At 36.1% G+C, this 26,750-nt stretch overlaps 2 protein-coding genes across 2 annotated transcripts; both read right to left on the bottom strand.

Annotated features, from left to right (window-relative positions):
• Positions 1-12,446: 12,446 nt before the first annotated feature.
• Positions 12,447-13,049, bottom strand: LOC113360059. Its single transcript, XM_026603610.1, has one exon. It carries the CDS (start codon positions 13,047-13,049, stop codon positions 12,447-12,449), a length of 603 nt encoding a protein of 200 aa, XP_026459395.1.
• A 4,235-nt stretch (positions 13,050-17,284) lies between these two features.
• On the bottom strand, positions 17,285-24,849 carry LOC113357586 (serine/threonine-protein kinase CTR1-like). The gene is made up of 16 exons (XM_026601030.1): positions 24,586-24,849; positions 23,447-24,329; positions 23,025-23,323; positions 22,789-22,933; positions 21,226-21,341; positions 20,402-20,607; positions 19,920-20,174; positions 19,774-19,814; positions 19,263-19,331; positions 18,995-19,095; positions 18,827-18,911; positions 18,640-18,738; positions 18,489-18,557; positions 18,254-18,385; positions 18,046-18,140; positions 17,285-17,763 (listed from the first exon to the last, which is right to left on the bottom strand). Exons 2-16 carry the CDS (start codon positions 24,194-24,196, stop codon positions 17,667-17,669), a joined length of 2,559 nt encoding a protein of 852 aa, XP_026456815.1. The 5' UTR covers positions 24,197-24,329; positions 24,586-24,849; the 3' UTR covers positions 17,285-17,666.
• Between the last annotated feature and the right edge of the window lie 1,901 nt (positions 24,850-26,750).

The raw sequence follows: 26,750 nt of genomic DNA, 5'->3' as shown, positions 1-26,750 counted from the left end.
ATGTAAGTTAGATACCATATATATGTGGGGAACCGATCCTAGTACCTAGTCAACCTAATTTTGGAAAGTTGGTGTGACTATGCACAGTACTCACATGGAGGTAGAACCGAAACTTGTTTTGGTAGAACCGCTAAACCCATGATTGTGATTGAATGTTGGTTTGATCAATCGCATAGTTCTTGAAAGTCAGATGAACCAATTCTAAACTTGTTTGGAAGTGTGGAAAATCGGTTTCAAGGTTGTAAGTGTGAAAGAGAACTTACAAAGTAAGGATGTCGACATACTTTGAACACGTGCATGAATGTTTATTTCTTTAATTGTTCAAAGATATTCCTTAACGGCTAAGGGAAGAGAATCCCAGGATTGAAACATAAGTAAGTTAAGAATTTTTTAATTAATGTTATTAATTTCATTTTGTAGGGAAATTCCAGAATTAGTAATGTGCATTTACTAATTAGATTTTCCGAGAGATTTCGATCATTATTTTTGGACATGGCATTTCCAGGAATTATGAAAACCGAATTTGTGCTTTAATGAATATCTTGAGAATATTTTCGGTCTTGGAAATTCCTTGGTGTCCAAACTTCCTTGTCTATAAATACTTGAAGTTTTCCTTTCTAGCAAACTAATCCTTCGTAACAACATACTTCCTCTTTTGTTGTTGTTACTGGTGTAGCCGCCTATTCGGAGAGGAGAGTAACGTAATTAGGAGAAATATCTTACGGCCGCTCAGTTTAAATTATTCTTTGGGATTGCGAAGCTCTAGCGTGTATTGGTGGGAAACTAGATAATTTCAGTTTATCTTTTGTTTTCGATTGATTTGATTGACTAACGGTGGTTGAAATATGATTGCACCTAGTTTGTTTATTCTTGAGAATCTTCTCTTATGATATAAGATTCACTCAAACTAGTTCAGAGTTTCGACATGGATCTTTAGGCTGTTGTTAGTTCTAAAGACGATCTTGTGATAATCCATTGTTAACAGACTCCGTTCTGTGCGTGATTGGTCACAAGAGATTCAAGTGATTGTGTGCAGGTTTTTATTGAAGATTTAAGAAGATTTGAAGACGAAGAAGATATCGAAGATCTGACTTGGGTTTTATAATCTTTGGTGTGCACAATACTTGTTTAGGTAAAAGAGGATCCAATTAATAATCGGTTTATCCTTGTGGTAGATTGGATTGATTAATTGAGTAGATCGGCATCAACACAATTCTTTGGATTAAGAGTGTTGTTGGCTTAATCTTAAACGATTACTTCGGTAATTGAACATAAGATATATCTAAGGACCTGACGAAGGAGTTTATGTTAAGATAAACGGAAGAACCTTTGTTTGACTCATATCACTTGGTTGAAGAGAGTTGATACCAAACAGATTTGTTGTTCCTTTACTGTATGGAATACGAACCAAAGGAATTGTTCCAAGTACTGACTTATTTATAAGTTGGAGGCGTAGGAATACAGACAGAACTAGGTGAACTATAGGTTTAGTTGCTTGGTCTCAACTATACGAAGTTGGTGTAATTTTGTGTAGCGGTTTAATCCTGAGAGTATTCAATTCTGGACAAGGTCCCGGGGTTTTTCTGCATTTGCGGTTTCCTCGTTAACAAAATCTTGTTGTGTCATTTACTTTATATTTTCGCATTATAATTATTTTATTATAATTAAAGTAAATCGCGCAAACGTTAATTCTTATTTACTTGATAAGCAATCCTATTGTGTTTGGTTAAGTCCGAACCTTTGTATCAAGTAAACATACTTCGTTGTTGTATTGTCTCGATCTCGTATCCATAGATGATCACACGAAGTGTGAACCGATTAGTTGTATTGTATCGACTCAGTCGATAGACAATCACTTTCGGAGAAATGACTTATAGGTAGGAAAAGTTTTAGCTTGAGGTATATTTGGGTACCCTCGCCTTTTCACCCTCTAGTTATACGAGGTAAACCAAGAATAAAATCCATACTAATGTCCACCGATGGAGCTTCTGGAATTGGTAAAGGAGTGTAAAGTCCAGTGTTTTGAATAGTACCCTTAGCTTGCTGGCAAACCATGCATTTCATAACGTATTTTTCTACATCACGCTTAAGTGAAGGACAAAAATAGCGTTCCTCTACAAGTGCAATAGTTTTGTCTCTGCCAGAATGGCCACCAAGACCACTTCCATGCAGTTCACGTATTAAATGAAGACGTAAAGATCCATTAGAATGCAAAGACGATTACCTTTAAATAAGAAGCCATCTTGAATGAGAAAGTCATCAACTCCATGAACCAAAGAACTGCATTGTTCCCAAAGTGATTTAAAATCATCATCCTCAGCATAAATCTCTTTGATGTAATCAAAAGCAAAACTCTCATTATGAATGTTTGATAAAAGATGTCGTCTTCTACTTAAAGCATCTCCAACTTGATTAAGCTTTCCACTTTTATGCTTGATAGAAAAAGTGTACTTGTTAATTGTGGACAACCACCTATCATCCATACGGTTAATCTTTGCTAAAGTTTGAAGATACTTCAATGCATGATTATCAGTATTAATGACAAACTCTCGATGAACTAAATAAGTATGCCACTGTTTAAGAGCTTGTACAAGTGCAAGCAATTCCAATTCATATATAAACCACTTTTTTTGTGTCTCAGAATTTTTTTCACTATGATAAGCAACTGGATGACCTTCTTGAGATAAAACTGCTCCAATTCCAATAATAGAAGCATCACAATCAACTTGAAAAGGCTTGGAAAAGTCAGGCATGGCAAGAATAGGAGCTGAAAGTTTTTCTTTAAGAGTATTGAAACTTTTATCAGCTTCCTCATTCCAGAAGAACTTGTCTTTCTTCAAACAATCAGTAAGAGGTGCAGCAATGGTGCTGAAATTTCTTACAAAGCGCCTATAAAAAGAAGCTAATCCATGAAAACTTCTTACTTATTTGATAGAAGCAGGGACATGCCAATCCATAATAGCTTGAACTTTATAAGGATCCACATGAATACCCTTTGATGATATGACATACCCCAAGAAAGTAACTTCAGAGGACATAAATGTGCATTTCTTCAAATTCACAAACAAAGAATGATCAAATTAAGTCTTGAACACTTGAGAAAGATGACTGAGACGTTCCTTTGCACTTCTACTAAAAATCAATATGTCATCAAAGTAGACAATGACAAACTTACTCAGAAATGGTTGTAAAACCTGAATCATGAGCCTCATAAAGGTGCTAGGAGCATTAGAAAGGCCAAAAGTCATAACAAGCCATTCATATAAACCCTCTCGTGTTTTAAAAGTAGTCTTCCATTCATCTCCTTCTCTTATTCTAATTTGATGATAACCACTGCGAAGGTCAAGTTTAGTGGAAATAATAGACCCTGCTAAAATATCAATCATATCCTCAATACGAGGAATGGGAAACCTATAAGGAATGGTTATACAGTTCAAAGCTCTGCAATCTATACAAATTCTCCATCCATTATCCTTTTTAGGAACCAGAAAAGCAGGACAAGCACAAGGGATATTACTAGGTCTAATTAATCCCTTAGTCAATAAGTTATTAACTTGACCCTGATATATTTCATGTTCAGTTGGACTTAACCTATAATGAGCTTGATTAGGTAAAGAAGATCCATGTATAAGATCAATGTAATGCTGAACATCTCCAAAAAGTGGTAAACTCACATGTAATTCTTTAGGAAATAATGCATTATATTTAGATAATAAAGGTTGTACCTGATTTGGAATTGTTACCATAGGTTTGGTGTCTTCATGAGAACTCAAAGTATGAGATGAATGTAAAGAGCGAGAGATAGTAGCCACCAAAGCAGTAGTCTTGTAATCACTACGTTCTTTAATAACTGAAGAAGACTTGGAAGGAAACATAGTCACTCTTTTACCATCCTAGTAAAAAGTAAAAGTATTCTCAAAACAGTTATGAACTTCTCTAACGTCATATTGCCATGGTCTTCCAAGTAGGAGATGTGTTGCAGTCATATCGATAACATCACAAAGCACAAATTCTTCATATCCAACAAAAGAGAACTTAATAACACACTGATGAGTATTACTTTGTGTATAGGAACTATTCACCCAACTTAGAGAATAAGGAGTAGGATATGGTGTAGTTGGTAATCCTATTTTCTCCATAACAACAGATGCAATGTAATTGTCTACACTGCCACTGTCAATGATCATGTCACAGACTTTACCACCAATAAAACACTTGGTTTTGAAAATGTTATGTCTTTGAGAATAACATGGTATCACAGCCTTCTATTTGCGATGAGTCATTTGACCGCGCCTTTACTTCCGCGTCACCCGATTTATTATTCTCCACGTGTTAGACCCAACGAGGCTACACGTGAGGGGGCGTGTTGAGATTATTAGTCCCACATTATCTGGGCAATCTAAGATCCTGCGGTTTATAATCCTTAGGGCCACTCTACTCATTGCCAATTGGTTTTGAGTTGGATGCCCGTATTTATTATCCTTAGCTTTCTCAAGTGTAGATTCTTCGGCCAACCTACAGAATAACGAGATTTACAGATTCTTCATCAGGAATATCATCATTGTGAACAAACGGATTTTTCTTAGCTTCAGCCAGTAGATTTACAGTTTCTTCATCCTCAATCTTAAGAGTAGTTACAAGCTTGTCTAGAATCAGATGAATATCTTCAAACTTCTTTTCAGAACTTTCAAACTGATTAAAGCAATTTTTCTCTAGCTTTGTTAGGTCATCTGAAACCGTAGCAATATTTGTATTAATTGTAGCTATGCCAGCACTAGCAGCATTACTAGCAGTAGTGCTTGTATTAATAAGATCGGTAAGCTTGGTAATAGCAGAATCGAAAGCTTCTTGTGTAACGTTGCTAGCCATAGAGGTTGATTTTTTTTTATTTTATTTTTTTAAATAAAAGGGTTGCGGAAGCGAAAAACAGGATCGTAGAAAAGATGAAAATCTAATCTAATGTCGAATGATACCAACTAATGTAGTACATGTAAGAGAAGAAGGCAATACAGAGATTGCAGGTGATGAGAAGGGAAGAAAAGGATGAGAAAACAGAAGAACAATAGGGTTTAGAGATGAGAATGATCGAAAGCTCTGAAAAGAGTTGTTTTGAATAATCTTGATTATAATAATGTGAGTTACAAGAACGTAATAAGCCTGTTTATATAAGCATGACAAGAATCTAAAAATAGTAAAACTCTAAAAGAAGAAATAAGGAAACTCTAAAAGAAGAAGTTCTAGACTTGATAGACAAGTAAACCAAAGTAGATGCTATAAATCAACTGTGACAGTTGACACAACGTAAAGGGATCAACTGTCATTGTTGATACATACCAATTGGACCAACTGGAACAGGTGATACACTGAAAACAGGTAGATGTCCTACATCATAGTATCACCTTTTTGGAGCGGTGGATTCCAAAAGGAATGCCGCCGAACCCAGTTGAAAATTTGTTATAATGTACAGAACTGTCGAATTCTCTCTAATGCACTTTCTCTGGCGATTTTTACCTGCATACCAAAGACTACCATGGAGGATACATTCCCAAGGAAGCTTTCCATGCGATTTCATGTATAACTAATATGTGCTTCCTTTACCGATCAAAACAAAACTAATATGTGCTTCACAAAGTTCCCCTATTCTATCCGTCAAAAAGAAAAAAGTGGGGTACATTATTTATATGTCCCTACTTTTATAACCCAACAAATATATCCTTTCCCAAAATAAATATATCCCTACTATTTAGGAATTAAAATCCAGAATTATTAGATTACTAAAATGCCCTCCATATATATTTCACTTTATACATGAAACAGACTCATTAACTTTTCATTTCAGTTACTCGGTTCTCTCACCTACTCAATATTCTCTCTCCCTCGTTTCCATCGTTCACACATTCAAGATATGAAAACTGAAATTCATGAAATAAATCCACTAACCGTTGCTCATAATCGACCATTAATACAGTAGCCGTTACGACTAACTTATTTCTAATCTCTCTGATGAAGAACAGAAACTGAAAAATGGGAGAAGAAACTGAAAAAGGAACGAAATCGTATATCTTTCATCAACAACAGAAAGCGGCGAACACAGCAAGTTTCATTTCGTTTCACTGAAGATTTCAATTTGAACAGGTAAAAACGCTTTTCATTTTAGTCTTATTTTGTTAGTTTTGATTTTTGGTTAGAGTTCTTGAGATTTTTATTTAGATTTAGTCGGATCTGATATTCTGTGTGTGACAAAAACAAGCATGATTTGGTGATTTTGAATGTTTTGCTCAGATGCTGAAAAATGTGAGAAGTTGAAAAATGGTATTTTTCTAGGTTGAATATGCTAGTGATCTTGTATGCAAATTTGTTCAACTGGTAAATTTGTTCAACTGAAAAATGTGATTCTAGAGATTTGGTTGGTTTAGATATTTTTGTTCAATTTAGGGGATCAACAACAGTAGTTGATCCAAATAAAAATTGGATCAACAGTAGAAGTTGATCCAATTTAGGGGATAAACAACAACAGTTGATCCAAATAAAAATAGGATAAGCAATAGAAGTTGATCCATTGCATGCAAATTTGTTCTACTGTTAATGTGTTTCTAAATTTTTTTTTTAGATATTTTTGTATCAACAACAGTAGTTGATCCAAATGAAAGGGATCAACAGTAGAAGTTGATCCACTTTAGGGGATAAACAACTGCAGTTGATCCAAATAAAAATAGGATAAACAATAGAAGTTGATCCATTGTATGCAAATTTGTTCTACTGTTAAATTGTTTCTGAATGATTTTTAGATATTTTTGTATCAATAGCAGTAGTTGATCCAAATAAAAAATGGATCAACAGTAGAAGTTGATCCAATTTAGGGGATAAACAACAATAGTTGATCCATAAAACTGAAATGGTTGCTAGTTATGTAGTTTTCTACTATGAAAATATGAATGCTAACTATAATAATTGTTGAACTCAGGTTGAGAAAACATAATGCATAGGAGATCACCAAGGATAAAAAAGCAGAATCAAGATGAAAAGGTCACGCAAGAGATTAAGCAAGCTAAAGAACCAAAAAGAAAGATGAAGAACAAGAAGAAAATTGAAGAAGAGGCAACAAGAAAGAGGAAGAACAAGAATACAAATGAAGAACAACAACGAAAGGTGAAACAAAAGAAGAAAGCTGAGGAAGAACCAGAACAATCAGAATCAAAATCCGAAGAAGAAGAAGAAGAAGGAAAAGAAGAATCAGATGATCAAGAGTCGGAAGAAGATGAAGATAAATCTGAAAAAGAAGCAGAAAATGGCAAACCGAAGAATGTCGCTAAAGGTAAAAACATAGATTGTAATATTTGTGCTGGTATATCTAACTATGTTGTTTAAAATATCAAAAATAAAATGAAAACGATTGAGTTTCATCTATGCAGGCGGGTCAAGGGCGAAAGAAAAACCACAACAAAAGGTGAAAAAAAAGAAGGTAGTTGAGGAAGAATCATAAGAATTGGAATCAGAGTCCGATGAAGAAGAACAAGAACAATCAGATGAAGAGAATCAAGGATCAGAAGAAGAGGAAGTAGCAGAAGAGGGCAAACCAGAGCGAGAGCTCAAAGGTAAAAACATTGACTTGAATACTTGTGTTTTTATATGAAATATGTTGTTTAAAAATCGAAAATGAAAATGAGAATGATTTGACTTTCATGTATGCACGCAAGTCAAGAGAAAAAGAAAAGAAATTCAAAGGAGGTCTCCAACCATTGGTTAAAATGGGGAATTTTCTATGCAAAATGTTTGAAGTAGAAGATGAAAATAACAAGAAGAAACCGAAACTTGCACAAGCACCGAAGGAATCTCCATTCTGGGACATAATCAACCCATTTTACGTAACAGACATAAGTGTTATGAGTCATACATAGTTGAAGAAGATTAATCTTGCAATGCAGCTGCTGATGAGTGCATTTAAAAAAAGAAACCAAAAAGTTCAAATTTGGAGAATCCGAAGAGTGCTCTCTAGAAGCAGTAGATTTCGCTTTGATATTCAAGATGAGAAGACTGATAGAGATTGAAGATTTGAAGAAGCAACTGCAACCGAAGAAAAGACTTGACTACAACGAATTTTAGAAAAAAAAGTTCAGACCAGAAAGACCAGCAGATTTTCCAGACGCAATATTGAAGAATGAGGTTGTAAGCAAACTAAAAAGGGTAGCAGAAGATGAGTCTGATCCGGTGCATTTCGTGAGACTTTTCGCTATGTGGTTATGTACGGTTTTCTTATTCCCAAATGCTGGAATGACAAGATTCCCAAAGAAATTGTTGCCTCATATCTTACTGATGGACAAGTGTCATGGCCGGATCACGTTGTGGAACATTTGATTTCAAACTTGGAAAAAAAGAAAGCGGACCAATTAACTATCGTTGGCTGCACAGTAAGAAAAAACGTTAATTTTGCGAAAGTAAAATGTGTATTTTTGTAGAGAGTGTATTGTTGTTTATATTATGCAGTGTTGGTTTTGCGAACATACAGATAAGTACACCGACAAAAGGGAGAATTTTAAAAATGCAACTCCGAGATTCCTACGATGGAACCAACACGCATTGTGCAAGAATCTTGTAACTGATTTTGGCAACAAAATCAAAAAGAAGAAAATCGATATGAGTTGGTTCGACCATCAAGTAATTTTTTTTACTATATTTATCTTTACAATTACAAATGTACCATTTTTTTTTTGTGGATCAAAAATGGAAGTTGATCCAAGTGAATGGGTCAACAACCAATGTTGATCCAGTTTTAGTATCAGTTTTTTGTGGATTAACACTGGAAGTTGATCCATGTGAATGGTATCAAAAACCAATGTTGATCCAGTTTTAGTGTCTAAACTATTTCGATTTCCTCCAATTATCAGTTTTTTGTGGATCAACAATGGAAGTTGATCCATGTGACTGGTATCAACCACCAATGTTGATCCATTTTTAGTGTCTACACTATTTTGATTTCCTCCAATTATTAGTTTTTTTTTGGATCAACAATAGAAGTTGATCCATGTGAATGGGATCAACAACCAATGTTGATCCAGTTTTACTGTTAGTTTTTTGTGGATCAACAATGAAAGTTGATCCATGTGAATGGGATCAACAACCAATGTTGATCCAGTTTTAGTGTCTACACTATTTTGATTTGTGTTGATCAAGCTCCGCAGTTTCATCAAAACTTTGTTGATCCAGTATCTGCTGAGGAGAACTATTTAATTGACCTATCGGCACCTGCAAGAGAACTGGAAGAATAGAGGCATAAGATAAAGGAACTAGAGGAAGAAAACATACTTCTTGAATGTGACAAGCATGAAATCATTACATGGGGAAGGCTCAAATTAAACTATTTGTCCACAACACGATATTCTTGAGAGAGTTGTATGAGAGGAACAAAGACAAACTAGAGTTGCAAGCTGGAGAACCGGAGCGACTTGCTGAGATTGACAAGAACATAACGGAATGGCCGGAAGAGGAAAGGATTTTTCAGGAATCAATGAATAAAAATAAACCAAAGTATACAGGGAAGGAATTTGAATATTTGGACAATGTGTTCACACAGACACAAGGAGAATCATCTGGAAAAGGAAATCAACATGAAATGAACTATGCGGTGAATGATCAACCAACAGATGAGAATGAAATAAGAGTAAACATGGAAGTCGAAGATTCAGTGGATGTGAACAATGAAGACACCCAAGAAATGAACGAGTCATTGAGAACTGAAGATGGAACTCCAAGTACTTTGGGAATTCAAGAAAAGAGTTGGCAGAAAGGTTTTGAAAGTGGAATGAAGTTGCCGGAAGAACCAACAAGTATCAAATCTATGAAGAGTTGGAAGGACGGCTTTCATGCAGGAAGAAAAATAAGGCAAGCTGATGATTTAGAACTCAATATTGTGGTCGAAAACAATGCAGAGATCGATCCGGTGGTTGAAAACATTGCAATATCTGCTAGAATAGTATAAGAGAAAGATGACATACAAATGGAAGAGAAGAGTCTGTCAATGATGACATACAAATGGAAGTGGTTGTGTTTGACACTCCTCCAATTACAACAATAAAACCAGATGAAATTTCTGGCTATGTGCATAAAGGTACCACACCGAGTTTCGGTGCAATAATGGATGAGGTAATGCGTAAGGCAACACAAGAAACAAAAGAGGTTGAAGAGAAAACTGAAGAGGCTGACAATACATCAGGAGCTGCAATACGGGAAGGGTTGAAGCAATTGTTTAATTTGGATGCAGTTGAAGATCAAACTGAAGAGGAAACCGAATCAGAGGACTAATCCGATGATACGAAAGCATCAGAAACACAACAACAGCAGGTCAGTTCTCTTGTAAGGAGGGTGAAGAAGGGAGAAAGGCCGAAGCAAAAGCCGTATAAACTTCGAAGTCGAACACCTCCTGCTAAGCGTAAAAGGGGACAAAAGAAAGGTGGAAAAGGAAAAAGGAAGAAGCAGGAGGAGGAGGAAATTGAAATAATTGACGTCGACAGTCAAATTGACGTCACACCAGCCGAACCCAAAAAACTAATGAAGCCAAAAAAAACTAAAATTGTGGAAATCATGCAATGAGAGCGAAAAAATTCTCATCCAGCCATTCTTTGAGAATGCAACTGAATGGTATGTAACTCACCTCAGATCACGTAGTTTCTTTTTTGGTTTATGCTAGTTCTTTTTAATAACATATTCATTTGTTTGTTTGTTTTTGTTGTTGAAAATGCAGCGACAAAGCTTATAGTTTTTATTTCTGCAATCATGATTTGGAAGTAATCATCAATGGGAAGCAGATACATTGTCTACTGAATAATCAAAACATTCACGGTGAGATTGTTGATTACTACATCAACATGCTGAAATCAAAGATGGAATCACCGGATGAACCAGAATACAAGAACTACATTATTCCCTCAACAAATGATAATGTAAGTAACAGAAAAATATTGGTTTGTTCAAATGCATCGTCCAATTGATTGTCTATTGAATTGTCGTAATAATCTTGGTGATTTTATCTGTGTACAATGGTAGTTGAAATTTATGTAGGTCTAGAGAATGATAGGCACATGAAATAATCTTGTTCATTTTATGTTGTTCGCTGGTTACAATATCACAGTTGCATTTTGTTTTTTTTTTGTTGATAATGTATCTTTTGTTTATAATGTAGATGATCCATGATATGTAAAACTAATATATTTGAAAAAATATTGATACAGCCGTTATTAGGGATCGCATAGCCTCGAAAAATATGGCAAAGGTAGAGAGATGTGGGATTTCGGAAAAGCTGAGGAACAGTTACACGGGGAATGTTGAAGACACATACCTCATTATACCAATGTGATTGACTGATAAAGACGGTGTTGGATACCATTGGGTGGTGCTGGCATTGGTAAAAGGAAAATGGATAGTGTACAACTCTACAAGGCGCAATCCGGCTTACAATTGGCAATATATTGTGATGATAGTACCACTTACTAAATGGCTGAATGAAATGGGCCATAGAGATCTAAATACAGGTGGTGATATCGAGACAAGCTTTTCACATTACACTGTACCAGCACAAGATGGATGCGATTATGCATTGCACACTTGCATGTACATGAAGAATTTGGTAAACCGTAGAAACTGTGAAAATCTATCTGAAATCACTAACTTAGATGAGAAGTTGAACAAGAAGAGAGTGAAGATTGCAGCAAGAATCTTGGCAGAATTGGGTGTATGGAAGAAATCGGAACAACTTCCTGATTCAGCTACTGACTCTATTGAAGAAAAAATGCAATTGCAAGACTCAGTTCAACCATTAGTTGAACCATTAGAGTGAGATTGATGTCATAATCTGTTTATGGTCTATAAAGAAATTCTAACTGTAATTTTAAAAATAACTATCTTAGTAAGTAAATATTATTGTAGGTCTGATTATGAATGAATTATTATGAACCATTACGAATGAATTATTACGTATGTATTTGTGGTCTGATTATGAATGAATGTTACAGGTATGTATAACTTGAGGAGTTTACTAGCAAATACAGATAGGACCATGCAAATTTTCTGTTTGTTTTGTGTGTCAACAACCATTGTTGATCCAAATAAGTTGGAACCCAGGAACAATGTTTCCACACTATAGTGTCAACAACCAAAGTTGTTCCATTTGAGTTGGATCAACGATAGAAGTTGATCCACAAGAAAATGATCAACAAATGCAGTTGATATCATTTATATAAGTATGTTTCCTGTAAAATCAATAAACCTGTAACCTGAAAAACTGACATATACTTGAGAAACAAAAGAATAAAATTCATAACAACAAATAAAAATGTATGTCATTTAAAAAAATAACAAGTGCAAACCAAAAAAACATAAAAAAGAAAAAGAAATAACCAACTAGTCAGAAACCTAAAACAAGTTATTTAGAATATGAAAACACCAAAAAAACTTCAGAACAACATCCTCTTCAAGAAGTTGATCATCCTGGACTGAGATTCCTTGCGAAACGTTGCCAAAGGAGCTCTGCGACATGTTCGGCGGTTGTGAAAGGTGAGCATCCCACATTGGCCATACTTCCTCTTATTGCACACCTTTTCACGACTACGCCTATACCTAACACCTTTATGCCTTCCATCTTGTTCTCGACCGCCATTGGGAGGCAAAACATACCCCTTTTCATTAATTCCAGGTGGCTTCTCATAGTCTGGAATAAGATATATGGGTCGAGAGTACAACCTTCTATAGTAGTCAGAAGTATAGTAAGGGCTAATGTAGTTGTACGGTTCATCATTTCCAATCTGCAACATGGCTTTCATTGCATGAGTGCAAGGAAAGCTATGTTTTTGCCACCATTTGCAGCTGCAAGTTCTAGAATCCAAGTCGACAGTATGCTTTCCTGTTGGAGAAATAATCTCAAATACTTTCTCACTTGATCTCCAAAACTTGTATGAACGACAATCGGTTATCCTATTGTTAAATCTTGCTTGCATACGAGGAGTAAGCCTTGTAGTCCACTTGTTAGACTCCAATAAACTCTTGTAATTCTGCTCCATTACCTTATCACGAATAACATAGACAAGCTCAAGTGCTGGAAGCGGCTTATCATGCTTAATAACATTGTTAAAACTCTCAACAATAGTAGATGTGTTCTCACCCCACCTTTCTCCTAGAAATGCATGAGCATCCCAATTCTCAAACGGAATCTTCATCATCCAAGCAACCACTGAATCCAACTTTAGATTACTCATACTCTTCGCAGCAGCATACAATTTTTCCTTTGTTAATGCAGTGTAGCACTCTTCGAATAACTTGACTGCAGTTTGTCTGCTCTTTCCCTTTGGAACTGGGATATTTCCTTTTCATATGGTACAAACAGAAGGAATGGAAATCATTTGGGAAGACTTCAGGCACATGCTTCAAAAGGCTGATTCCACGATCTGATATGATGGTCAGTGGACGATCTTCACGAATAATACCCTTCAAATTGGTTAAGAACCATTGTCAACTCTCACAATTTCACAAGGAACAATTCCAAATGCAACTGGATAGATCTCTACAAAAACCAAAAAACAAAAATAAGTGACAGAAAACAAAAATAAGTGACCAGTAACTAGTGTCAACAAAGAAAGTTGATCCATTTCATTTGGATCAACAGTAGAGGTTGATCCATTTTAGTTGGATCAACAGTCACTGTTGATCCAATAAATCCGTGTAAGCAATCATAGTTTTGGATCAACAGTCACAGTTGATCCAATAAATATGTGTAAGCAATCACAGTTGATTCAATAAATCTATGTAAAATATCACCAATAAGAGGTAGTGAAATCATGAATTTCAATGCAAACCAAAAAGAAAGCAGTCTAAACTACCCTAAGCTACATAAAATATTACGTCGCACCTCACTCGGGGGCTACGCCCCCTCGTGAAAGTTACGTTCAATGTAGAATGTAAGAAACCTAAAATAAAAGCTATATTTATCAACAAAATGAATGCATAATGATGGATCAACAATAAATTTTTTTAAAAAACATGGGTACAAAATGAAAAATAGTAAAAGGTTAAAAGTCATACCTTGGTTACCAGTTTTTCCGCAAGCAACCATAAGACCACCCTTGAACTTCCGAGTGAGAAAGGTACAATCGATAAATAGCATCGGACGACAGTAATTGTTGAAACCAGTTATGGAAGCTTCAAAAGCAACAAAAAACCTTTTGAACCGACGCGTCACACTATCATACTCAAAATTGACAACACTTCTAGGATTGTACTGTTCAATGACATCTTTATACCAAACAAAATCTGAATAGGACTTGATGTCATCACCCTCAAGAAATTTCTTGGTGAATTGTAAACTGTGGTATGCCTGACTATACGTGAGGTCAACTCCATATTCCATTCAGAGTAAATCTATAACATCAACAACAGTCTTCTTCTTCTGATGCTCGTAAATCATTTGACAATATATTCTTCATAAACGATTTTCTCATCCTAACTTTTGATGGATTTGAAGAAGCTAAACTACATAAATGCTCTCAAATATATCTCTTGCATTGAAATACACCATTAGATTTGGCGAGACGAGAGGCGTGAAACCTCCAGCGACAATTTTCCTCCTCCTTGAACTTGCACTCCACAATGTATCGTTCAAAGTCACTCTTAACTAATTTGTATTTATGACTACATATTTCATACTTTGTAACAGAGTCCTTAACTTCAAAAATACCACCTTCAAACAACTGCCCTACTCCAGTTAAGATGTTGACCCAAGCATCAGATTTCTTCGGGACCTTTTTGATCAAACACGCATCATCAGTGACGTCTTCCACAACAACTACCTCATCGCTTGAAATACAAATTGATGATGACGAAGAAGCGGGAGCAGGAGCAGAAGAAGATGATGAAGAAATAAAATCAACACAAGTCCTTAACTGGATTACAAACTTCAACAAGTCAATCCCTTGTGAGCTGCAGTAGTGAATGAAAAACCTCAAATCCAAATCGTGATTGATGACATTTGAAATCCCATCTACAGTGTAACCAAAAAGTATGAGTTCTTCAGGAACATAAGGCCACTTTTGTTTCACCACACTTATCATATCCTCGACAGTAGTTAATCCTGAAACAGGATGCGAGACGGTCTGATTGCAACATTTGAACTCTACAACTACCATCTTTGGCTTGCAACAACCATAACATATAGTGGTGTTCAGAAATTTGGATAAACAATCACAGTTGATCCAAATAAATATGTGTAAGCAATCATAGTTTTTTGAGTCAACAATCACAGTTGATCCAATAAATCTGTGTAGAAAATTACAGTTGATCCAATAAGAGGTAGTTAAAGCATGAATTTCAATGCAAACAAAAAAGAAAGCAGTCTAAATTACCCAAAGCTACATATAGTATTACGTCGCACCTCACTCGGGGGCTACGCCCCCTCGTGAAAGTTAAATTCAATGTAGAATGTGAGAAACCTAAAATAAAAGCTACATTATCAACAAAATGAATGCATACATAATGATTACCTACAATCTACCAAATAACAAAGAAATAAAAACATGTTGTGTTCAGAAATTTGGATCAACAACAATAGTTGACACAAATAATATAAAAATCATCTCAATTTTTTGTATCAACAATCAAAGTTGATCCAAAAAGAATGTCTAGATTTCATCACAAAAAAAAACATAATTGATATCAGTAGTCAAATTCAACATTCACCATTATCATATGTTTTATATTCATCAAAAGAAAAACACAAAACCTGTTTTTTGATTGATAAGCAGATCTAAAAAAACATAAAAAAACAATTCAAAAATTTGAAACGTACCTGTTTAATTAATGAATCACGATCTCGAGATCAAATTATATCAAGATCAACCAATTAATGTAACAGAATAATCACGAAATCAAGCTTCCCACAAAAATCAAGATCTCTGCAACAACAAAAATAAAAAAATAAAAACTGAAATCAAATGTTGAACATAAAATAGATGAACCGAACATGCAATCATCAAAAACAACTCTATGAATCTTCAAAGAAGCATCAACATTACCAATTTGTTTCAGATTAACAGATCTAGCCGATTCTGTTGATTAATAAGAATTGAAAAACGCTGCTAACATCAATGATTCTGTTGATTAAGACAATGAAGAAGAAGGAGTTGAAGAAGATTTCACGATCATAAACCGTAGATTATTTGTAAAAAATTTCAAAAAAAAATTTCACGATCTCAGCTCTCTCTGCAGCTGAAATCTCTCTCTCTCTTTCAGTTTTTATTTCCGTTTAATAACTGAAATTTGATTTAGATACTAGAATATATACTAGGGGTATATTTGGAAGTCCCTAAATTGTTGATAGGCCCCTGATGGACTTATAGATTAAGAGGAACATAATTATTATGTGACAAGGATATTTCTATAGCCCATCAAAAGTAGAGACAATAATTCCATTACCACAAAAAAGTGATGTTGTATGACTAGTTGAGAAAAAAACGGGGTATCAGTCTCGACTCTCGAACTGAATCCAATTTTTGAAGAAAAGGTTATATTAAAAACGAACTGAAACCAATTGCTCGGGTCTTTATATTATTTTTTTTCTCGTCTTGTGCTTCATAGCGTGGCCTGCGAAAACGGGCGATCGATCGATCGGGTCTTTTTTTTCTTTTTTCGTCTTGTGCTTCATAGCGCGGCCTGCGAAAACGGGCGATCGAGAACTCGAGATTAATAGCAGCGGGTGATTAGCATTCACAAAATTGGTCAATTAACCTAATGACAACAATTCCTCGATGAAAAAGACATATAAAATTTGATACTGTTCAAATGTAAAAACAGCCAGGATGTAAACAGTTTCATCCTACCCATTTTCAAATACTTTTTCTAAGATTTACATCAGGATGCATCCAGTTTCATCCTCGTTCTTTTTTAAATTTAAGACAGGATGAATCCAGTTTCATTCTTACTATTCTTTTTGGTGTATTTTACCCATACTAATTTTTACTTGCCTGACTAGAACCATGTTTTAAAAATATTTGGACAAATGACCCAATTTCTGCATTAACTTTTTAAGAAGTTCAGGCTTTTGGACAAGTTGACAAGGACTATTCGTGGATGCTTGACCAAATGCAGACAACTGAAGCAAAAGGTTGTTGGCCGGTTGCCCATTACGGTAGAAGATCTTTTTAAACGGAAGACAACTTCGTTCCAGCAACACCTATTTTCCTTCCCGCGAAAAGATTTAATCCTCAGTAACAACTTATTAGAACAAGATGAAAGCAAAGGCAAGACCTATCAAAAGCATAACTCATTTCTTGGGTGGAACAGATAATCCCACTACAGGAAGCAGGAACCACTGAGAAACACTATTCTTTTTGCTCATCTACTCCCTTGTACATAGATAAATGGGACAAAACGGCTTAAAATCTGAATCTCCTCGCTCATTAAAATGTAAAAATGGTCTGCCTTCAGCATTTATTTTTTACGAAGACGTTCTACATGCTAGGATATCCTGCCCTCCACAAGGTCCATGGACCTCAAGTGGAGCTTAGCTGGAGTATATATCGTGTACAAGATTAAACTAAAATGACTAACTAGAGAATCGGCAACCTCAAAAAACATGGGCCGACGGCGAGCTGTTTTCTTGTGCCTAGAGCCATCTGCTGTGATATCCTTCAAGAGTCGCCCATCTGTAATTGCTGAACTGGGGACTTGAGTAGCTTTTTAAGTATATCCACAATATCCTTAAATGATGGTAGCTGCTTTGGGTCACTGTTGAACAAAAGTAAATCAGACCAGAAAAAATAATAATTAGATAACTACTGCAAGTTTCTACTCCAACTCATATTTCAAAAGAAAAACACTACTGCGTCAAGTTTTTTTTTTTGGTGTCCATAAAGCGCCAGACACCAAAATAATGGTAGAGAAATCATCCTAGCCAGTTTTTCATTTATGAATTGGGTTTATCTTGGCCAAGTGTGCTAGGAAATCAGATAACTACTGCAAGACAACTGAAAGCAACTTAGAACAGTGTAGGATTCCAGTCATTCTTACTCCAACCAGCAGGCTTCCATCAATGACACCAACTTTGGGCAGGTATTCTGCGGGATAGTTAGCCTTCTGTTCTGGAAAGCGACAGCTCCAACTACCTGAAAGAACACCGGATTTCTCGTATGAAACTGAAATTTGAATCACAATGGAGTATAAACTTCAGATTCGCTAGACGACCAACAATTCCCAGTAGAAAAGAGGTAATATATACCTGGCCAGGGCCAAGTCCACTCCAAGGTTGTTGCATTGTTACAAGCTCCCACAAGATCACTCCAAAGCTATAAACATCAGATTTCTCATTTGATGGTTCTCCACGGAGAAATTCTGGAGCCATCCACTCGGGCTGAAGAATCCATTACGAAGAATTATACACTTAAAAGGAACACCACCATCAAGCAAGTTCCCGAGTTGGTACTGGAGATTAAACTATGAGAGTAAGAACTTACAGTGCCAGCCACCGACTTTGAAGATAAAAAGGTGTTCGCCTTGAATCTGGACAACCCAAAATCGCACACCTGAAACGAAGGGCTTGAGTGGAAATAGAATATATCAAATATAAATGTTTCGCATGGCTACATACATCTATAGACCTCTTACCTTTACTGTCCAATTCTTGTCTACCAACAAGTTTGGCGACTTAAGATCCCAGTGTACTATAGGAGGGCTTAGGCAGTGGAGATAATTGATGCCCTTGGCCTACATCAACACAACAACAAATCACTCGTGTTTAAGCACGTGCAGCATACCGGAGAAAGGAATCGGTTAGTATAACTAGCAAACATACCACATCTAATGCAATGCGTAAACGCCTTCTTTTATCCCAAAGTTCACCTCCAGATGCTCTATGTATGAGACGGAAAAGGCTACCCCTGGTACACACATTCATGAGTGATAACGCACTACGGGTGGCTGTAATGCTTGAGTAACAACTATGTAAACTAAGAAACCTTACCTGGGCAAATATTCTGTCACTATTGACAAGTGTGGACGTTTTGTAACAGCACCCATGAAAAGAACAACATTCGGATGCCGAACACGTTTCATTATGGCAACCTACAAAGGGTTGTAAGAAATAATCGAGTAACATTAGCGAAGATACTTGCAGTTAAAAGCCAATGGAGCTCATCCTCAAAACACATCAGGTGACTAAAACAAAGTGTATAACAACAATCAATTAGTACTGTTTCAAATTCGATGTTTCTGGTTGTAATGATACACACCTCTCTTAAGAATTCCTTCAGTTGATCATCATGAAAGTCCTGAGTAGTTAAAACTTTAACAGCAACATCCTGCAGCACATTTTATCAGTTAATAGATGCTCATATAGCTTTCACACTCCGTAGACGAAAGGTGGCTGCATATTTATGATCATGATACAATAGTTATGCAAAGGTATTCCTTCTCTCTTCTGATATTTTTTTTTCCTTCATTTCTGTCTTTAGGAGGTTTTGGCATTTATTTCCCCGTAGTGTTCTGTTTCCTTTCTCTTTTATCAATGAATTCTCTCTCCTAGTGAGTTAAAAAATCAATCTGTCACAAATCTGTTAATCTGTCACAAATCAGTCGTGAATTATTTGAGTAATATACATATAAAAAAAGTTAGGAGTTGAACCATTAATGGATCCTTCCAAACCACTGGAAAATAGAGGTGGAAAGCACACTGCACAACTGTACATCTCAAACCAATAAACACAAGAATAAAATTAATAGGCCCACGAATAGATTACATACCGATCCATGCCATTCCGCTCGGTGCACCGTCCCAAATGAACCTAAGAATAATATTGGAAAGTTAGCGTAAAGGAAGGTTTCTTTTCATTTTTCGAAACCTGGAAGTATAAGCATCATAATGCACACAATAAAAATAAAACCAGTACCAGCACCAACGCGTTCCTTCATCTGTAACTCATCCCATGGGATTTCAAGCCAGTCCAACGCAAGAGATGGCTCAAGATTCAACAATTTCGGGACCATGCCTGAACCTCTAGCTACTCCTACTCCTTTCTTAGGCTCTGGAATGATATCTTGGTCTGCATGGTGGACAGGCATATGTAACACAGCAACAGGGGCTTCCAAAACATAATCTTGATCTCCAGGTGTACACATCTCCTCTAAGTGCATGCGATGCCAACCTGAGAGGTTCACAGCCATAAGAAGAATTTTACGGCGTACCACAACTTCAAAATCAACACATAAGACATGGCAAAGAAAGCATTTCCTAGCCCACTAGCAGGACCAACTATAACCACATTGCAGCATTATTAGCAACCTTTTCCTCGACCATTATCTCACATCACCACCAACATTAATCACATTTTTTCAAGGCATTAATGAAACAAAAAAGGCTTCAACAATGTACCCGAATTTGGAGGCCTCTCAAAATAAGCGCTCGAGTCTAGGTTTAGTGTTTGAGACAGTGATGCATCATCCGCGTATGTTTCTTGGTAACTTTTCAGATGAGAAGCTCGGAATGGTGAAGGTATGGGTGCAAGTAAAGCTCCATTGATGGATGAATCTGGAATATGAACATTTCCTGGTTTTCCTACTAGATCAACTACATATTCCCTGTTAAATATATAGAGACAGGAAGATAAAAGGCAGAGCATTAGAAGACATGGTATGATCTTCCCTAAAATGCACATGGCGATACTTAAGGACAGCATTTATATGTCCAGGAGAGACGAAACCCTGTATCAAATTAATAAGCATACTTTGACTCAAAGATTGACTTCCGACCAGGCCGTTCATAGGAGGTTCAAAAGGTCCTTGAATAATCTCGAGGTACAATGGAACAGAATCATACAATAAAGAATCACATTAACAACATCCCTATATAGGTTCATAATGCACTCAATATTTTTTTATAATGGGGGAAACCTACTAACTACTTGTGTTGAAGTGATTTGCCTTACAGGCACAGCTTCCTATCACAGGCATCTGTAATCCTCCGTACATACAACAAAACTGGAAGAGGAGATGTGTGTGACTAGCAAGATAGTGGCATATTTATGGTCACTTGGTGACAAATCTTATGATGAAAATACCCGAGCTAAAGGGATACAACTAGTACATTCTGATACATTACAGGAGCACAATGATCAACATGGTCCGTTACCAGAAGTACAAAGATATTGAGTACTACTGGAAAACTCTACAGATTGCTGTAATAAGAAAGTGATAAACCTTGACGACAGCTGGCCATCCCCGATTTTGACAAGACAAGAGGATTGATGATCTGCTGCACAATACTTGCAACCTCGTGCTATCCGGCATGGCAGACCTACATAGTCAGCCAGTTTCTGCATAAGAAAATCATAATTAGATGGAACTCCAAGATAAAAAGGTTTATTATACTGGGAACAATAAATAGATACAAACTTCTGTGCATCTGTGACCTGTTAATAAAATTTGCTTAAAAATGGGTCTCTCATTTTCCTCTTTAAACTCTGATGAGATAGGACATATCGGTACTCCTGAAGGAACGTTATCCATTACGGGGATTACCAAGAAACAAAGTAAGTTTCCGATGGCACAGCTACTACTTGCTCGGTCAGCTCTGACATGCACGTGCGGTAGTAAAATGATAAGAAAATGCAGCTCCATTTTGGGTCACGGAAAAACCAGGAACCAATCAACACACAAAGTCCATGACCCTGGATGGATATTATACAAACAACAGTGGGCACCCACTATCGAAGCAACCAAGAAGATAGTTACAAATCCAGAGATAGGAGTTGGGAGTAAGGATATTTTTAGCACTCTATGCATTTTGATATGAATCTTGTCATAAGACTGAAATCCAGACTTCCTTCAGAAGACTGAAATCCAGACTTGCTACAAAGATGACTAAGAACATGTACTTTTGTCAGATGAACCTTAATGCCCAGGAATATATGGTATCTAGAAATACATACAACAGCTTCAAAACAGAAACAAAATAATTCTTTAGAAATACAATAAATATGACCTTTTCCCTCATAAAAACTTGATTTTTATTATAGAAATACCTCACTGAATGATAGGGATACATTATTCTCAATAGGGTTGCTTTGGATATGCGTGGAATGCATAGTGTCGGACGATGCCTCTAACTGAGTTGAATGCCCCCTATGATAATCTTTGAACCCCTGTTTAGACATGCATATACCTTCAAAAAGCTCTCAGCATCACCAGAACACAGGAGAATCTATTATTGCATTGTTCTAATATCACCTAACAGAAAATGCACGCTATCACATTCACGATACCTTAATCAGCTTAACGAGTTAATCTGTTAATGACCCATTGAAACATCATGCAAGTTGTTTTCCAAAAGAAACATCAGAAGCATACTAGGTTCATACACAACAGTGGGAGATCTTTAATTCTTGTCGCAGACCATGAAATTCCTTTAACCCTTAAGCAAACGAAGGACTTTCTATATGAATGGCATTGCTCCTAGAAAGGAAACAAAATGTTCATAGGCAACTAAAGAAACTGACCAAAGTGATCGGGTAAGGCGTCCGTATGTAAGAAACAACTAATATGCTAGAAGGATCAAAGAGAGGGTACAAAATAGGAACTAGGCTTTAATTGGATGGTGGAACATATGAATTCTATTCAACACGAATACACATGGTAATTAAGTGTACTTATTCCACCTTACAAAGTCAAATAAGTCCGACATGGGATGGCTGATGCAAATTGGTTAAAACCTATGAATAATTACAAGTTACTTCATCTACAAGTATTTAAGAAAAATGTTACCTTGAACAGAATTGCTCGATGCCTGCAAAGCCCCACAGAGAGGCTGCCAATAGGAAGCACAATGCACCTCTTGTAATCCCTCAATCTTTTGCTTACATACTTCCAGTTCATGTTCAAATCACCTTGCTCTACTGGAAAGGCCCCCCTTCAAATTCCATCAAATGAAAAATTATCAGATCTAACCAAAAAGTATGGAATGGTTCAATCAGACTACTAAGAAAGGTAGATCAGCTTACCCCATGTAAATTGAAACAAGTTTACCAAGCTTCTCCACCAACACTAAAGAATTTCCTGTAGCAAACTGAAGTTCTTGTGCTTTATCCTCCAGTTCTTTAAGCCGTAAATCCCCTTGTCTATCAACTAGCACAACCTCCATGGACGCATCATCGGGATTGATAGCTCTGAGAGATAGTAAAGGTGGCAATTTTTTTCCTTCCTCCAATTCATTACACATCAACCAAAGATATGGGTTCATCCCCAAAATGTTATAAAACCCGTCCGATATCTTATCAGAATATGATAAGCATCCACTCACCTGAACATGTACAAAAGAGCGTGGTATATATAAACTTACACATACCATACCTAAGTTTTAAAATTATTGGATATAACTTAAACACAACTGAAAATCGACAATGCATCAAGAATCAAACAGTACCCATAGACGATAAGAAACAGTCTCTACATCGCAACAAACATGTTGAGGAGCATCCAAAGAAGTAGAATTTTGCAAAGAAAGATATTCTTCAGCAAGAGAAGCTTGAGCTGATAGGCGAAAAGCAAGTGTAAGTTGTAAATAATAACTCTCTGCCGTTCTCTTTGCCAAATTCTCCGTACTTTCAACTTGAACCTCTTGGGCACTAGACAACTGTGTGGATTCTTTAACATCACTAACAGTAGAAACATTTCCATCCAAAGTAGTACCTGAAAACAAACTCCCTGGAAAACTACTTTCACTAGATAACCTATGCGTTATCACTGATGATGCCACCGAAGATTCTCGTCCTAAAATCTTATCTTGACTAACAATCATCTCAACTGGCGGTTCATCTTCCGGTTCTTGCAATAAAGGTTGTTTTTCTTCTTCATCATCATCATGACTTTTCCGTTTTTGTTCTTCACGGTCACGGACAACCTTATCATAATTTCTCACGCCAACTTGATATTTATTATTAGGGTTTCTATTGCCTTTTTCGCCCGTGAAAAAAAGATTTGAAGATGGAGTTGAAACCTTCCAAATTGAAATTTTCTCAACTTTTTTTCTTTCATTTTCAACTTTATTAACAATCTCTTTTACAACAACTTCCTTCTTCTCATGAATTAGTGTCGACGGTGAAGAAGAAGAAGACGGATCCAATCTCTTATCAGGAAATTGCCTTGGGAAGAAGTAAGTCGTCCTATGAGGCATTTTTCACGAGCTACTTGAGAAACCAAAAATAAATAAAATACCTGTTTCTTCTTCTTCTTCAAAAACTTTCAACAAAAACTATTTGATTTGATTGATCCGTGAAGAACAATAATCTCTTTTCAACTTTCTGAAACTGAAAATTTGAACAGATGGTAAAAATTTCTTTGCAAGTTTGTATCGATGATCATAGAGAAGGAAATGATTATACATTTTCCTTCTCTTTTCTTCATAAATATATATATATATATATATATATATATATATATATCAAATTTAAGCAACACAAAATCTGATAATCGAAACACTACAAAAAAAACCTGAAACACCAAAATCTGTTCCGATTCAGGTAAATTAGGCGGTTTTGTCTTCAAAGAAAGTTATTATCTTACCAGTTGAGCTCAAAAAAGTGGTGTTCGGATTATGTGATACCGGTTTGGCTTCCGCAAGTTGAAAAGTAGTATTTTCCGAATGGAGTTACGTTTCCAGCAAAAGAAATCAGACCGGATAATACTGATTTGAGGTTTTGTCTGGAATCGTGAGGCACAAATATAAGATGATGCTGGTGTTTTTGGTAGTGAGTTCTGAGTTCTGAGTTTTTCCTCTCTCTCTGACTCTGCGTTTTTGTGAAGGTGGAGGTGGAAGAAGAAGAAGAAATGAGGTGGGAAATTGAAAAAATAAACTCTGCTCACTAATATACGCTCTAAGTGTACTGCGCTTTTTTTCTGCTGTTGTTACACGTGAGCCAAAAAGTGAAAGCTTAAGGACACGTATGAGTAATGGTAACGCGTAGTACGCACAGCGTGTAGTTTAGAGTCTTTTAGCGAAGGTCGAGGACCTTGAGGTTTTCTTTAGGATATTTCCTATCGGGCCCATGCCGTTGTGTTATTCAAAGCGGTTATGGTGCTGCTAACTGCAATCCTCATAGGGAATTGTGATGAAATTTTACGAATTGACGAAAATGTCGTGATTTATTTTGGAATTACAATTAGATCCTATGTCTGTTTTTTTAATCAGGGGCACTTGTGATGTGACCAGTGTTAATTGCCTTGAGGATAATAAGTAATTCGACGAGGGTTGAGATTTTTTTCTTTTTTCCTCTCTCTCTTCTCTCTTCCCCGGAACTCCTCAAGAAAAAAAAAAAACTACCAATCTCGTCGTTCAATCTCCTTGATTTTTTCGGATTTGATTTGATTTTTCAAATCTTCTGGACAAATCAAGGTTATTTCTCTTAGTTTTGTATAAATATCCAATAAAAGTAATTGTTGTTCCAACAATTTTTAGGGATTGTCTCTCTGTTTTTATAGAATTGATGGTGCCTCAATACCATTCAGATTTTTTACATGATAGTCATAATGGCTTTTTCTAGTGGTGTTGCTGCATCGTTATCAAGTACGTTACGAAAGACGACAATCTACTTCGGAAATTATTACCGATGTTGATTGTGATGATGTCGATTTGAGCTTATTACTTCTTCATTATGGAAGCATATAACATATACGGTGTTGATGATCAAGAATCTGAAGATCAAGATTCTAAAGATCAAAAATCAAACCATTAGAAAGATATCAATTTCTTCGATGGATTGGAGAATAGTACAATACTGGGTTTTATTGTTAAGTTTTGAAATCTGTAATGTTTGTATTAGTTGTTTCTTTCCATTTGTTTCTGATGTAATTGATCATGTAACCAAAATTTCATATCAATGAAATTATCAGGCACTGCCTTTTTCCTTCAATTTTTTTTTTTTTACGAGGGTTGATATTTTGGAACGGTGTTGTCCCCTTATTCATATATGACTATATGATAGTGTCGGAATTTCATCACCTAACCGTTTGGCAAGCTTTTTTTTCTTCTATTTTTCTATTCTTTTAATAGGCTGCAAAACAGCAAAAATATAGAGCCTGACAGAACAGGTAGACTCTCTCCCTAGGATTCTCACTTAGGAGATTATGAACATCTGGTGGTGGTATAACTAGCGATTTTGCAGTCAAAATATTACCAGTAGCAGACTTGACCAAAAAATCAACTACGTGATTACCTTCCCTATAGTTATGAGTAACTATACAAGAACATAAAAGAGATCGTATTGTTGGGATATCTTGAATTAGCCATTTTATATGCAAATGAGGGGTTCCATTGGACCGTGAGATGGGAATCACATTCCACTTGAAGATGTCGAATTCCCAGAGTGTTAGCCAAAATAATCCCTCGACAAACTGCACAAACTTCTGCCACATTGTTGGATGTTTGATGAAGGTGCTCAGCATATATAAGCATCCACAAGCTGTCCTTTGGCATCTATAAGATCTCCTCTCATTCCTATAAATTTATTATCAATAACAGAGACATCAGTATTAAGCTTGAAATATGGAGGTGATGACGACATCCAATGAACGTAAATCTGTTTTTTGTGAACATGTGTGTCATGTGCAGTGTCCTGCAAAAGAGTTTGGTATCCTAAAGTATCTTTGATAGCAGAGTTAAAAATGTGTTTATAGTCAATCTTGACATTTCTGAAAACATAATTAATTCTAGAGACACGGGTATGCCATAA

This window comes from Papaver somniferum, chromosome 3 (assembly GCF_003573695.1).
Source record: "Papaver somniferum cultivar HN1 chromosome 3, ASM357369v1, whole genome shotgun sequence".
NCBI classification, from domain to species: Eukaryota; Viridiplantae; Streptophyta; class Magnoliopsida; order Ranunculales; family Papaveraceae; genus Papaver; species Papaver somniferum.
The sequence above is the reverse complement of the archived record's forward strand: the minus strand, read 5'-3'. Positions and strand labels throughout refer to the sequence as shown.

Coding starts and splice junctions, on each gene's coding strand:
- LOC113360059 (XM_026603610.1), bottom strand. CDS start 13,049: ATGGAGCAGAATTACAAGAGTTTATTGGAGTCTAACAAGTGGACTACA.
- LOC113357586 (XM_026601030.1), bottom strand. CDS start 24,196: ATGCCTCATAGGACGACTTACTTCTTCCCAAGGCAATTTCCTGATAAG. Junction 20,608..21,225: donor GATGGCCAGCTGTCGTCAAG/GTTTATCACTTT, acceptor TATATTTAACAG/GGAATATGTAGTTGATCTAG. Junction 19,096..19,262: donor TGAAGGAATTCTTAAGAGAG/GTGTGTATCATT, acceptor AACCCTTTGTAG/GTTGCCATAATGAAACGTGT.